The 14,557-nt window shown below is 34.5% G+C and overlaps 3 protein-coding genes across 6 annotated transcripts; 1 reads left to right on the top strand and 2 right to left on the bottom strand.

The window, feature by feature from the left end:
* Positions 1 to 53: 53 nt before the first annotated feature.
* Positions 54 to 3,139, top strand: LOC133821820 (pentatricopeptide repeat-containing protein At5g39350-like). Its single transcript, XM_062253971.1, has one exon. The coding sequence runs from the start codon at positions 118 to 120 to the stop codon at positions 3,055 to 3,057; it is 2,940 nt and encodes a 979-aa protein (XP_062109955.1). The 5' UTR covers positions 54 to 117; the 3' UTR covers positions 3,058 to 3,139.
* A 1,097-nt stretch (positions 3,140 to 4,236) lies between these two features.
* LOC133821817 (uncharacterized) lies at positions 4,237 to 8,394 on the bottom strand. Of its 4 annotated transcripts, none has more exons than XM_062253968.1 (6): positions 7,078 to 8,394; positions 6,797 to 6,985; positions 6,284 to 6,400; positions 6,080 to 6,142; positions 4,756 to 4,875; positions 4,237 to 4,647 (listed from the first exon to the last, which is right to left on the bottom strand). In XM_062253968.1, the coding sequence occupies exons 1-6, from the start codon at positions 8,248 to 8,250 to the stop codon at positions 4,540 to 4,542; spliced, it is 1,770 nt and encodes a 589-aa protein (XP_062109952.1). In that variant the 5' UTR covers positions 8,251 to 8,394; the 3' UTR covers positions 4,237 to 4,539. The 4 variants fall into 4 exon arrangements, 2 of the variants coding, with proteins under 2 accessions (XP_062109952.1, XP_062109953.1); XM_062253969.1 differs by having other exon boundaries at positions 4,237 to 4,651; positions 7,078 to 8,389; XR_009887761.1 differs by having other exon boundaries at positions 4,634 to 4,651; positions 6,054 to 6,142; positions 7,078 to 8,391.
* A 2,389-nt stretch (positions 8,395 to 10,783) lies between these two features.
* On the bottom strand, positions 10,784 to 14,247 carry LOC133821819 (phosphopantothenate--cysteine ligase 1-like). Its single transcript, XM_062253970.1, has 10 exons — positions 14,051 to 14,247; positions 13,276 to 13,411; positions 13,046 to 13,169; positions 12,922 to 12,966; positions 12,704 to 12,789; positions 12,548 to 12,600; positions 12,346 to 12,405; positions 12,165 to 12,266; positions 11,337 to 11,456; positions 10,784 to 11,245 (listed from the first exon to the last, which is right to left on the bottom strand). Exons 2-10 carry the CDS (start codon positions 13,409 to 13,411, stop codon positions 10,994 to 10,996), a joined length of 978 nt encoding a protein of 325 aa, XP_062109954.1. The 5' UTR covers positions 14,051 to 14,247; the 3' UTR covers positions 10,784 to 10,993.
* Between the last annotated feature and the right edge of the window lie 310 nt (positions 14,248 to 14,557).

Genomic DNA, 14,557 nt, shown 5'->3' with positions numbered 1-14,557 from the left:
ATAACCATTAACGATATAAAAAAATGAATAAATATTATTACGAGTGTTTTTGGTCATAACAGACATAACTACCGGAGGAAGATATATAACGATTTCCAAGCTTTTGAAATATCTAAAATGGCACTCCCTCGTCTCTGTCCCATTCTTTCTCCTCTCTCATCAAAATTTTATTGCCTCAGAAGATATAAGCATTGCTCGGCAACTTCGAAAGCCTTTGACTTTCTTCGTCTGCTAAAGCTCTGCAAGGCTAGCGAGGATTTGAAACGTGTCTACTCTCTTCTTGTTGTACATGGTCTCAATGGCGACGAGCTTTTTCTGGGAGAGTTTTTCAGGTCTTGTTTTCACGTGGGTACTTCTCATTTGGCTTTCTCTGTGTTTAGACGAATCGAAAAGCCCAGACTTAGTTTTCAGAACTTGATGATCAGATGCCTCTGCCAGTACGGCTTATACGACGATGTCTTGTCTCTCTATCTCCATTGTCGTTTCTTGGGTTGTTCTTTTGATGAGTTCACGTTTCCATCCGTAATCAAGGCTTGTGCGGCTCTGGGTGCTATCAGGACTGGAAAAGAGCTCCATTGCTTTGTTTTGAGAACTGGGTTTGGAAAGAACCTTGTTATTGAGACTGCTTTGGTTGATTTTTATGCGAAATATGGTCGTATGAAGAGTGCACGTGATATGGTTGATGGAATGTCGAACCCAGATTTGGTATCCTGGAACGCATTGATCTCTGGTTATTCGTTAAACGGACTTGATAGGGAAGCTGTAGAGGTTTTCAGGGGGATTTTTGGGGCGGGTTTGAAGCCAGATTTGAGCACTTTGGCTAGTATGATTCCTGTTTGCACACGTCTTGGTTGGATTGAAGTTGGTAAATCTCTGCATGGCTTTGCTGTGAAATATGGATATTTTAGCAATGATTTTCTGGTTCCTGCTCTCATTTCAATGTATGCTGGTAACATGGATTCATGTACTGCCAGAAACTTGTTTGACACTGTACTACAGAAAAATAGTTCTGTTTGGAATGCTATTATCTCTGCTTACACCCAAATGGAAATGCCAACGGCAGCCTTTGTCATGTTCCGGTCAATGCTTCGTGATGACAAACAACCTAATACAATCACTTTCATCTCTATCATTCCTTCATGTGCAAATCTGAGTAGCATGTCATTTGGCGAATCTATTCATGCTTCGGCCATTAGACAAGGGTCAGACAATCAAGCTCCTATAATGGCAGCTCTTCTTTCAATGTATGCCAAGCTAGGTGATATCAATTCAGCCAGTTATATATTTCATCAGATGCCCAGTAGAAATAGACTTTCATGGAATTGTATGATTTCTGGTTATGTGTACAACGGACAATGGGAATCAAGTTTAGGCGCCTTCTGCGAAATGCAATTTGCAGGATTCAATCCAGATGAAGTTTCCATTGTCAGCATTCTCTCCGCCTGCTCCAAACTAGAGGCTCTTCTGCTTGGTAAGTCTGTCCATGCCTTTTATTTAAGAAAGGGTTTTGATTCAAACCTTAATGTGTCAAATGCACTGCTGGGATTTTACACTGGTTGTCACAAGATTTCCTCTTGTTTGAATTTATTCAATGAAATGCCTGTAAGAAATGTCATTTCATGGAATACTTTGATATCGATTTGCATACACAATAAAGAAATAGAAACAGCAGATTTCGTTCTTCACCAAATGCAAAAAGAGTGCCAAGAACTGGATCCAGTGACCCTGATAAGCATACTCCCTAATTTCAGTGAGAAGAAAAATATGAGACAAGGAATGGCCATTCATTGCTATGCTGTCAAAACTGGGTTTTTACGAGGCGTTTCTCTTGTTAATTCACTTATTACCATGTACTGTAACTGTGGAGATCTTGATGCCGGGAAGTTGCTTTTCGAATTCTTGCCTGAAAAGAGTTTGGTGTCTTGGAATGCTATGATGACCGGCTTTCGTCACCACAGTTTACATAAGGAGGTTATGGTATTATTTGGCGAAATGACAAGGGATAGAAAGAAGCCAAATCATATAACATTGCTGAATTTATTGCCTGCCTGCTACAGCCGATTGCAGGGTAAGTCTGTCCATGCTTTTGCACTTAGAGCAGGAATCATTGTTGAAACCACCATTGTTACATCTCTAATAATCATGTATGCTAGATTTAACGATCTTAGATTCTGTCTCCTACTGTTCCAAATGGGAAAAAAAGAAGACATTTCCCTGTGGAATGCTATCATGTCTGTACATGTACAAACAAAAAATACTGAAAAGGTCATCACCTTCTTCTTCGATTTGCTTCAGTTGAGATTGGAGCCTGACAATCTAACCATACTGAGCCTAATTTCTGCCTGCGTTCAGCTAAATAGCCTAAAGTTCACCAAGTCTGTTAACGCTTACTTGATACGCAAGGGAATTGATAAAGAAGTGACTATCAGCAATGCCCTTGTGGATTTGTATGCAAGATGTGGAAACATTTCAGTTGCAAGAAAGATATTTGATCGCTTGAAGGGAAAAGATGATATTTCTTGGAGTGTGATGATCAATGGGTATGGATTACATGGTGACGGTAAAGCTGCACTTGATCTTTTTACACAGATGGAACTTTCAGGGATAAAGCCTAATGGGGTCACATATTCAACCATTTTATCAGCCTGCAGCCACTCTGGCCTAGCCGAGGAAGGCCGCAGGATCTTCAACTCCATGGCACGGGATGGGATATCGCCTGGAGCAGAGCACTACGCTTGCTTGGTGGACCTCCTAGCTAGAACAGGTAACTTGGTGGAGGCTTATGAGATTGTTGAAGGGCTTCCTTTTACACCGTCCACAAGCACACTTGAGGCTCTTTTGGGTGGTTGCAGCATCCATGGAAATGTTGAACTTGCAGAAAAAACTAGTAGGAAACTGTCTGAATGGGACCCTGAAAACTCGACATCTTATGTAATGCTCCACAATATCTATGCAGCTAGTGGAAGGTGGAACGATGCAGAGAAAGTGAGGTGTGAGATTGGAAAAAGAAGATTAAGAAAAATACCTGGGTTTAGTCTTTTTCTAAAAGGTGATTAGGAGGAGTTAATCAAAATGATTCTTGTTTGGCAGTTTAGATTAGAAATATGGCCATGATAGAGCGACAAATAGTTTGTTCTTAGCTTGTAAAAAATATTAAATTGTAAGATGTAAATATTACACTATATTCATCTATATCTATGTATATATTTTCATTATTAATTAAGTAATAACAAGGTTTACAGCCTTCTCTCTCTTTTTTGATGTAAGAGTCATGGTCAATTATTTTCACAATTTGTTTGAAGAAATACAATTTTTAAATCATTATTAACGCTAGGGGTGTTCATTGGATGACATCCAATGTTTTTAAGCCCATCCGATCCGATCCAATCATCCAATTGGATGTTGGATTTTTGGAACCGATCCGATCCAATCATCTTGAACCAACTGATCCGATCCGATCCAATGGATGATTGGATCGGTTCGGTTCCATCCATTGGTTATCCGTTGGATTGGATCGGATCCATCCGATCTTTTAAAACCTTTATTTAGGCTGATATAAAAAAAATATATATATTATTTCAATTATAAAAACACTAATTACTCATCCAAATAATAAAAATATTTAATTGTAATGATTTAGAAGTTTACAACACAAATCTAATATAAAATTAAAAACATAAGTCTTAATAATTTGTAGGAATCCAACATAAAATTACAATAATACATCATAATTAAATAAAAAAGTTTAGTACATGAAATATAATATATGTAAACAGTAAATGTAATAAAATATAATATATTTTAACTTTAAAAAAAATATATAATATATTTTTTATCTGAATATTAATTGGATGGTATTGGATCATTATTGGATTGGATCGGTCGGTTGGATCCATTGGATTTACATGTCATCCAAGAACCGACCGATTCAATATTGGATTTTTAAAAATGTCATCCGATCCAATCCAATCATGATTGGATATCCAATTTTTAGCGGTCGGTTGACATTGGATCGGTCGGTTTGTTATTGGATCGGATCATTTCTGCAGAGCCCTAATTAACACAGTATTTCAAACAAAAGTGTAAAACAATTTCCAACACTCCCGTGAAATTTTAACATCAAAATTACTTAATAAGACAATTATATATAAAAAAAAAAGGGGCCATATTTGCTAGTTAGATTTTAAGTTCGAAAAATTGAAAAGTTGATTCTTATGATTAAATAATTCAGATCTCTTAAAATTTAAGCACCAAAATGGCGAGAAAATTTACTAACATCTAATATAAAATCTGCACAGAGATCCAATGATTCAAAAGTTCTACAAACTTGCACTGTGCATAAAATCATCATAAACAAATACTTAGTACAGTGTTGATCTATCTTTACCATTCATAATCTTTCAAAAAATGTTCAACTTCTTAACTAACGAGTATAATATGGTGTTAATATGGGCTTGAATGTCTTTCAACAAGAATTAAATTAGAGGATCTTCCACATTATCAACACCCAAGTTCTTGTCTCTGCTAACTCTAATATTTTCACTGCTTGTTGTGAGTTACCAGCTCGTTTGCTACCACCATATTCATCTTGTATATTTCACGAGCTCCAGCTACCTTCTTCAAAAGAATCTTTGAATCTGTCTCTAGCTGTCTAAACATCAAACATCATCAGATTTTTAGTCCCACTAAATTAACTCCATTTTAAATATAATCAGTTTATGCAATTAAGTAGTAGAAGCAGGCAGCGGATCTGACCTTGAATGAAATGAGAAAAGCCTTTGGAGCCCACTCTTGCCTAAGCACTGGTAACATCTTTGGTACTTGAGCAAGTTGCATGTTCAAAGGGCCAGATGCTGATTGAATCTTATGTTCTGCCTGCAAAGTGAAAACTCATGGTTTTAAAGAAAAGGAGAAAAGAAAAGAAAAGGCACATTAAGGAAGTCAACATTCAACTCAACTGATTACTCTATTATAAGAGAATAAATCCATGGTTCTATCATGATCATTACTACATGTTAGAATGTAGTGGAAAAGTGGTTTAGAAAGTAGGAAAGGGTGCATGGTAAGAAGTATGAAGTTCCATCTCAAAACCAAAAACTCATACTCTTATAAATTGTTGAATATACCCATACACTTTCCATGTGAAATATTTTCTCTCACATCTCCCCTCAAGATGGTGGCTATTTTTGCTCACCAATCTTGGACGGCTCGATCGCAAGTGACTCGTTGGCTCTTTTGGCTCTTTTTGGCTCACTATCCCCAAATCACAAATGGCTCTCTTTTTGGACCGGTTTTGGATTTGGATCGGATACATACTCGTTAGAATTTTCTTTGGCTCTTGATACCATGTTAGAATGTAGTGGAAAAGTGGTTTAGAAAGTAGGAAAGGGTGCATAGTAAGAAGTATGAGGTTCCATCTCAAAACCAATTGGTGATGAGTGGAGTAACTCATACTCTTATAAATTGTTGAATATACCTACACACTTTCCATGTGAGATATTTTCTCTAACACTACAACGTGTGACAAAATATAATTGGTAAAAGAAGAGGTTAAAATACTGTTGGATGAGATGAGACAGTACTGCTACTACTACTGACATTGAGAAAGAAATGTGTTTTCTTCTGTTTTCCTCTTTTCAATAGCAACCTTTCTAATTGTTCTCCGCAAATAAATTCTATGATTCCATTGTTGAAACAGATTATTGTACATAACACTAACTATACTTTGCCAAGGAACATAGAAGTCGGAAACAGCAGCTCCAAGATAAAACATTGCATTTGGTCTAAGCTTGCTGGTAGATTTGACCAATGGCAAAGAGGAGGTAATAAATACATAGAATACTGATGTAATCAAAGGGCTTATAAGTTTTTCAGACTAAGAACAAGCACGAAGCTATTTTAAAGCATATTGGACTCTAGAAGCTGACAACTAATTATAATACACTAAGACAGTTGCATATTCTCTATATTCTACATAAGTGTTAAGCAAAGAACCTGAATGAAAAAGAATATACATATCAAGTAGCTAGAAGTTGGAAAAGAAAGAAACTAACTCAGTCATAAATACATATATTCAAACCAGAGTTTGCTGATGCAGATCTTCTTTTCGAATAGGGGTATCTTCCTCCGTCCAATTAAGCCACTGAAATATATTCATTCAACATGATTAGCATCGCTAAAAACAAATGAAGAATTTTGTTTTAGGGAGAGCGCTGCCCCCCTTGGGTTGTTAATATTAAGTTTGCCCAATCATTGTCATACTATATGCTTAACTTTGGCTAACCTCTACTATATCATCAATGACCACACTGATAGACTGAAATATTCTGTCATACTCATCACTATCAGAAATGTTGATAGTTTCTCGCCAGTTCAAAGAGAAAGATCCATCTTCACTAAACTGCATTTTAAAGATAAATTAAGTTACTCCCAGTCTCCCACCCAGCCATGGAATAACTTTACAACACTATATATTAGGGATACAAAAATTGTGTTTAAGAAAAGTATGGTGGTTCTTAATACATCTGAAAGTGGCAACATAGATGAAACATTAAAGTAGGAACTCTTCAGTTACTTTTTTGCAAGACTCATTACTGCATTCTAAGAGAACCGCAAACCATACAAAATTAGCAAAATATGTCTGCCTACGTCTCAAAATTAATTAGAAGTTAGTAAGTGTGATTTGTCATTGTTGTTAATACCAAAAACATATAGTTGTGACTAAGTCAGTGGATATTACAAATTTATGGATATTAACTAAAAATAAAAACAATACAGACTCCCAAGGCAGTAGTACCTCAATGAAGATTTTAGCATACCCTGTCTTAAGAAATAGGGTTTCTACACAAGGAAAAAGCTTTATCATTGCACCCAGAAAACAAGCGTAATCTGCTATTGGAAGCTTCCGATTCGTAATATTCAAATGTTTTGCCTCGTACAAAGGATCAGGAAGCAAATTATAATCCCTGTGTTCTTCCGTAAATCCCTAAATCATCACAAAACATTGCCTGTGTGAATTCATTTGAACGATAGCTAGTAAATTCCAAAAAGAAAAAGCTCAGAATCAATGTTACCTACCTGTATGTAACAATGCACCTTCAATGCTTTGCATCTGCTGAAGATTTGGAGGAAATTTCTCAGCTTAATGAACCAAAACCATTCGGTTCGCTCCATAGAACCCGTGGTCAATTCAATTTCAGCCTTAAGCAATCCAGAACAAGAGTATCTAAACGTTGTCAACTGAAAAATGGTCCCGCAATATCTGAAATAACAAAGATTAGGGGTGTTGATCTCAGCCTTCAACAACCCCCAGCAACATTGAATCCTCAAACTCTTGAGATTTGAGTGAGAGAGCAGAAAACTCCCAGTCCCAGTCAATCCACAATCCAGTAATGCCAGATTCTCAAGCAAAGGAATTTGCTTGATATAATCTTCAATGGCATCAGGCTGACCGAAATCCGCACGTTCAATTTGCAAACTTTTTAGTAATCTACAACTTAAAAAGCTAATACTTCCAGGAGAGTTTAAAGCCCTGGTATAAATAAAAGACTCGAGCTTTTCAGCTTTGATCACCACATTCGGAGCTGAAAGGCCGTAATAACTCACCTCCAGTGTTCTAAGTTCGGGGCACGAAATATGGAGCTCAGAGAAACCAAAACAGTAATCCAATACTAAATTCTCCAATAAAGGAAAGCAGGATAACAAATTCTTTAAACTATTATCATCTATACATGAACAACTAACAATAAGCTTCTTCAAAGAAGAGGTCGCCACCAAAGAACCCGCAATGAGAATACCAAAGCTTTTCAGAGACAAAACGTCGAGCGATTTGGCTTCAAAAAGAAGTAGCCAAAAAGAAGTGCAATTAAAGAGAACCCAGAATTCTTCAGAGCAGCTTTGAAGTTCCATTACCTTAAAATCACGCTTGGTGGCCATGGCGACCAGCTGAACGAAACGAGAAAAGGATTGCTCGTCGGTGATGTCGGCGCAGAGCTTTAGCTTCTCCACGTTAACCCCCCTGGCATGGCAGCGATCGAGCCAGAGCCCCAAGCTCCTGTCCGCGTAATCAAAGAAATGGGTGTCTTTGAAGGGTAGTGTTGTTTCGTCGAAGACGAAAAAGGGAGAGGAAAGCCAGGCAAACCGCCATATCTTGGAGGTGGCAGAAGCTCGAATGGCGTCCTTTGGAGGAAGATGAGCTAGGATGTTGTGAATGAGTGGCTCCGGCAAGAAGGGGGCCGGTGTTGGTTCCATGATTGGGTTGGGGGAGCTTGAGAATAATGGAGTTGGATTCTAGGGTTGGATTGGAAGGAGAGAATCAATGGGAGCTTACCAGAAAACGAAAATAACTACCCTTTTATGCTAAACGGGTTATTCCGGAAGAAATGTGTTATTTTTCTTTTTGTTAAGAGTTTATACGTGTTTTTTTTTTTTTTTGACCTTTTATATATTTTTTTTTGGACTATGTGTTTTATCTTGTTTAAATATTGTATTTTGATAAATTACTTTTTAGATCTTATGTTTCGTAAAATGGTTAAAATAGAACCCTAAATTCAATTTTGATGAAGAAAAAATTAAATATAACATCATTGTTTATAAGCAGAATAATTTTATTTTTGTTCTGAATTGTTAGTTTAGTAAATTATTTATGATTTTAGTTGATAAAATATTGACCAAAATCAGATTTAGGGTTCTATTTTAATCATTTTACAAAACATAGGGTCCAAAAAATAATTTGTCAAAATACAGGATCTAAACAGGTAATAGGAAAAAATACAGGGTCCAAAAAGGTATAAACCCTTTTAAAAAATTTATTTTTCAACTTTATATTTTATAAAATAATTTAAATAGACTCTAAATTCAATTTTGATGAAGAAAAAATTAAATATATCAATACAATTTTTAAGCAGAATGATTCGATTTTTATTCTGAATTTGTTAGTTTGGTGAATTATTTGTGATTTTAGTTTAAAAAACTTTGACCAAAATCGGATTAAGGGTTCTATTTAAACCATTTTATAAAATATGGGGTCTAAAAAATAATTTATCAAAAAACAGGGTCCAAACAAATAATAGAACAAAACACAAAGTCTAAAAAAAGCATAAAGCCCCCTTAAAAAGATCTATTAAACTATTCTCCTAAAAAAAAAAAAACAAATAACTAGTTCACAATCTTATTGGTTTGCCGTTTTACTCTTTTTTTTCTATCTATCTCTGTAAAACGACAACTTTTATCCATAAAACGACATGTTTCGTGAGCAACGACAATATTTTAAAACGACAACATCCTCAAACAACGACAATTTTCCTAAAGAAAAACGACATTTCTCAAAAACGACAATTTACTTGGAAAGGACAACATCTTAGAGAAACGACATTGTTTATTAAACGACAATATTAGTCCTAAACGACATGATCTTTAAATTGATAATATCCTTTATAAACGACAGTTTTCTTGTAAAACGACATGTTTCTTAAAAACGAAGATAAACGATAATATCCTTAAGAAACGACAATTTTCTTGAAAAACGATATATTTTTCTTGGAATCGACAATTGTCTTGAAAAAACGACATCTTTAATAAAAACGACAATTTTCTTAATATTTTTATGGTTTTAGTATATGTAAAATATATGAGTATATATTTAGGATATTTTTGGAAGAACATATTGTTTGTAATAAAAAAAACATTAAAAACTTTTTTATTTAAAAAAATATATATAAAAACATAAATATAATTATTTTTATAAGACTCAATAAAATATGCTGATTCTTTCAAATACAAACACTGCTCTATAAAAATTAAAAAATGACAGGAAAAAAAATCACTTAAATGTTTTAATGCTGCCAAATAACAAAGTGAAACAAAAATTCATAAGATTTGAAATTCATATCAAAGAACCAACTAGTGATGCACACAGGGCGAGAAGTGTTCCCCCGTCTCCGTCCCTATTTATAATTTTAATCCTTGTTCTCGTCCTATCCCTGCTTATTTCCCGTCGAAGACAGGGTAGAGAATCCTCACGGGGAACCCATTTATTTAAAAAATTAATTTAGATTAAAATTTTAAAATAAAAATAGTAAATTAAAACATTGTACAATATTTATTATCTAAAATACTAAATATTATCCCAAAAAAAATTAAAATATTAAAAATGTTACTATTATACTACAATAACATATAAATACATATAAAATATTACAAAAATATATAATAATTTAAACGGGACCCCATTGGGGCGAGGAGTATCATCCCCGTCCCCGCCCGATTTAACATTCGGGAATTAAAAATTATCCCTGTCCCTACTCCAATAGGGGCGGATCCCTACAGGGCCCCGTCCCTATGGAGAAAATGTACATCCCTAGAACCAACTGAGATAGCAGTGCTTGTATAGTAACAAATAAACAATAAAAATGAAATGTTGCTCCCCCTAATAATAATTATAATAATAATAGAGGAAGCAAAATCAATTACACACAATAAAATGAATCCAGTTGAATAAAAAATTTAAATTTGGGTGATGGTTTATGAATTCCTCCATTATTTCATTCAACTAAAGATTAGCCAATTCAGAGGTCTTTCATTTCACTCAATGTTAATCTATCTTTACCATTCATTATCTTTTAAAAAATGTTCAACTTCTTAACTAATGAGTATATCGTAGCTCTGTTTTTTTAGTACTTTTCAACAAAATATTTCCACAATACACTAAAAGAGACACTCTCAATTCAGATTATTTCTTAACTTGTATGATTATTTGCTGACAAATAAACTATGAAAAAAAAAATTGTACATAAAATACGAAATCTTATCTGTCATTAAGATTTAAATAACTCATAAGAAGGGAACTAATTAAATTGTTACTGAGTATAATTTTATCAGTATACACAATAAAGTCACATGAATTATTATTCATTCTTGTTACTTTTCAAACATGACATTATTTTTCTTATTTCCTCAACAAATTTCAAATTAGTAACTTGAGGCATAGATGCTATCATAGATCAGAAGAAGAAGAATTGGTGTTGATATGGATTGAATGTCTTTCAACAAGAAGTTGAATTAGAGGATCTTCCACATCATCAACACCCACATTCTTGTCTCTGCTAACTCTAATATTTTCGCTGCTTGTAACAACCACAACTTCCTCTTTGCGAGTTAACAGCTCGTTTGCCACCACCATATTCATCCTATACTTTTCAAGAGCCCCAGCTGCCTTCTTCAAAAGAATCTTTGAATCTGTCTCTAGCTGTTTAATCATCAAGCACAATCAGATTTTAAGTCCGGCGAAATTAACTCCATTCTAAATAATAATCGGTTTATGCGACAGAGGATCTGACCTTGAATGAAATGAGAAAAGCCGTTGGAGCCCACTCTTGCCTGAGGACTGGTAACATCTTCGGCACTTGGGCAAGTTGCATGTTCAAAGGGCCAGAGGCTGATTGAATCTTATGTTCTGCCTGAAAATTGAAAAATCATGCCAAGGGAAAAGAAAAAGCCACATTAAAGAAGTCAACATTCAACTCAACTCAACTGATATCTGTACTATAACCTGGAAAATAGATCCATGGTTCTATCTTGGTCATCACTACAATGTGTGACCAAATAGAAATGAAAAAGGGAATTTACTCATTTGGTATTCTATGTCTTTGCAAAGTATCATTTTGGTATCCTCTGTTTTCAATAATGCTCATATAGTACCCTGTATTTTAAAATTATACATATTTGATATCCTAGACTCAGATTTGATATATAAAACTTTGTCAATATGATCAACTGTTATCAGTTATATGTAATTAAGTAATTAAATTTAAATTTGGAACTTACATTATTGACAGCAATTTGATTAAATTAGTAAAATTTTATTAGTAAATTTGAGTTTAGGGTACCAAATATGTACGATTTTAAAATATAGGGTACCATATGAGCATTATTGAAAACAGAGGTACCAAATGATACTTTGCAAAAACACAGGGTACCAAGGAAAAAAGCAGAGGTTAAAATACAGTTGGATGAGATAAAGATATGTTTTATTCTTTTTTCCTCTTTTCAATAGCTACCTTCCTAATTGTTCTTCATATATACAAAATATCATATAGACAAGATAAGGAAATTCTATGATTCCATTGTTGAAACAGATTATTATTGTAATTGTATATAATACTAACCATGCTTTGCCAGGGAACATAGAAGTCAGAAACGGCAGCTGCAAGATAAAACATTGCTTTTGGTCCGAGCTTGCTGGTAGACATGGCAATCATCCGTAACATCTGACCAATGACAAAAAGCTATAAGTTTTCAGATTAAGAACTAGCACATAAAATAAATAAAAAACCAACTGAATCTAACCTGAAGATACTCAAATATGGTTGTGAAAGGAAGTTTCAATAAGAAGCCTTTGTTGACAGCCTGCAATATAATCAAATTCACACCATATGGCGAGTTTGGGTTATTTTGAGCAATATTCACCCCTGCATAATACCCTAAGAGAGCCAAAAGTGAAATGGAAATAAGAAAAAAAAATGAATGAGAGACAAAGAACTATCCATACAGAATGATGCTCAGCAATTGCCCTTTTTACTGCTTCAGAATATGACTCCTGTACTGAAGGTAAAACGAACTTTAGTCATTCTCAGTGTCAAAAGACTCCTAAAAGTAAAATTTTACATCATAAAAGCTGACACATGTTTCTTCCAAAAGCACAAACCTTTAATGTTTGATCCATCAGTTAACTCAAAACATTCTAGCAAGGGATCATCCGGAAGAGACCGGCAAAAGGGTTGGAAGGTTCCCCTGCAAAAAACAAAATCCAGGCATGATCTTCAAAATACAAGACTTCTAATTGGTGTATCATTTCAAGTATTGTACAGTTCTTCCAGTGAGTAAATTGATAACAAAAAGAACATGGTATAAACAGAAAATTACCTCCTATATAGAAAGATAACCGCATATCCAGCCTTAACAAAATACCTGAAATTGTACAAGGAAAATTAATAACTTAGAAGAAATAAAAACAGCACAATAATTTGAGAATGGTATACGAATGTACTCTGTGGATGTTGCTCCTCTATGGCCCGAGCTGAAATTATCAATGTATCGAACACAACGTTGCTCCAGGGGAACAGTGGTTCCACCTGATGTCACACACACAATCCTCCTAGCTCCTCCATTTCCTAAATTTATGAATCAGATCAGCACACAGGAAATGGGAAAGAAAAGCAGCCCAAAACAAGCCTGTAGATTGTATGCATACAATAATCTACCAAAGAGTGAACTTGCCAGAATTCATCTCATTTCTTTTAATAAAATTCTCTAGCTTTGCACTGATATCAGCATTGTTCCTTAAAGGGGGAGCTAAGTTGAAAAAGGATTCGATTACCCCATTTATGTTGGCTTCAGTAGCTTTCAAATCCATCTGAAAATTACCAAATATGTGAAAAGTTATAAAAACCCATGATATGATTTCATAAGCAACACTCAATTCTTGAACCAACATGAAAATGGGTCCTGGGAGAGCTTCCCTTACATGACTCTGAATGATCAGAGCTATAATGTTAATTCAAAAGCCACAGAATTCCTCCATTAAATACAGACACAAAACTTGAGAAAATGGCTAAAGTCAATAGCCCTCCAGTGCATTGCATGAAATTACACTAAAAAAGTAACTGAAATGAAACTCACTGCTAAGAGCCACTAAATGCACCAATAATTTGCTTAAAAATTGAAAATTTCATAGGATTAAAAAAACTTGATCAATAGAAAAAGAAACCGCAGATTGAGAATTTGAGAAATAAGAGATTAATACTAATTTAATACAGATTCGAGCTGAAAGTAAGAAAAGGGACACAATAATATAATACGATTTGGGGTTTGTTATCGCAAACTACTATTGCTATCAATTTTAAATTGATTTGAGATCAATCAACTCGTAATATAATAATTGAGGTTATATTATCATAAACAATTATCTATTTTGACATTATAATAACAACAAAATAAAAAATTAAGAATGGTCCCCCAAATTGAGAAACCATGAAAGATGATAGAGATTTACCGGGGCGGCGTCGGTCAACGGTGGTCGGAAATTGTTCCTCTTTCGAAGCTGAGTGTCACGGCGGTGCTCCGGTCCGGTGATTGCTTGTATTTTTGAAGAGAGAGAATGGAGAATGGTGGTTGGGAAACTGGAAAATTATTATGTACAACTGCACCTATTATAAAAGCGTGCAATCCCCAATCTCTTTTTCAGTTTCAGATGACTTATAACAAAAGCAGTCAAAGCGAATTTGGATACTCTTTTTATTTGGTCTTTGTCTCTTAGTTTAATGGATTAGAGAAAATTTGAGTTAGGAATGTTAAAAACTTGTCCTACTCATATAGGAAAATAGTAGTTTTGTACATGTGTTTTTGTCAAATATGCTATCGGCTCTTGTTTTGTGTTAAATGACAATTCGGACTTTGTGTTTTACAAAATAGATTAAAATAATACTTTGTATCTAATTTTGTAAAAAAAATTCTAATATAATATTTTATTTTTAACTCATCTACCACTTTCTTCACTACT

Source organism: Humulus lupulus, chromosome 3, assembly GCF_963169125.1.
Source record: "Humulus lupulus chromosome 3, drHumLupu1.1, whole genome shotgun sequence".
Lineage (NCBI taxonomy): Eukaryota > Viridiplantae > Streptophyta > Magnoliopsida > Rosales > Cannabaceae > Humulus > Humulus lupulus.
This window is presented reverse-complemented; position numbering and strand designations above follow the sequence as displayed.

Coding starts and splice junctions, on each gene's coding strand:
- LOC133821817 (XM_062253968.1), bottom strand. CDS start 8,250: ATGGAACCAACACCGGCCCCCTTCTTGCCGGAGCCACTCATTCACAAC. Junction 6,986..7,077: donor AGGTGCATTGTTACATACAG/GTAGGTAACATT, acceptor GTGATGATTTAG/GGATTTACGGAAGAACACAG. Junction 6,401..6,796: donor ATGCTAAAATCTTCATTGAG/GTACTACTGCCT, acceptor TTTAAAATGCAG/TTTAGTGAAGATGGATCTTT.
- LOC133821819 (XM_062253970.1), bottom strand. CDS start 13,411: ATGGATTTGAAAGCTACTGAAGCCAACATAAATGGGGTAATCGAATCC. Junction 12,967..13,045: donor AGAGGAGCAACATCCACAGA/GTACATTCGTAT, acceptor GTACAATTTCAG/GTATTTTGTTAAGGCTGGAT. Junction 11,246..11,336: donor CTTTTCTCATTTCATTCAAG/GTCAGATCCTCT, acceptor ATGATTAAACAG/CTAGAGACAGATTCAAAGAT.
- LOC133821820 (XM_062253971.1), top strand. CDS start 118: ATGGCACTCCCTCGTCTCTGTCCCATTCTTTCTCCTCTCTCATCAAAA.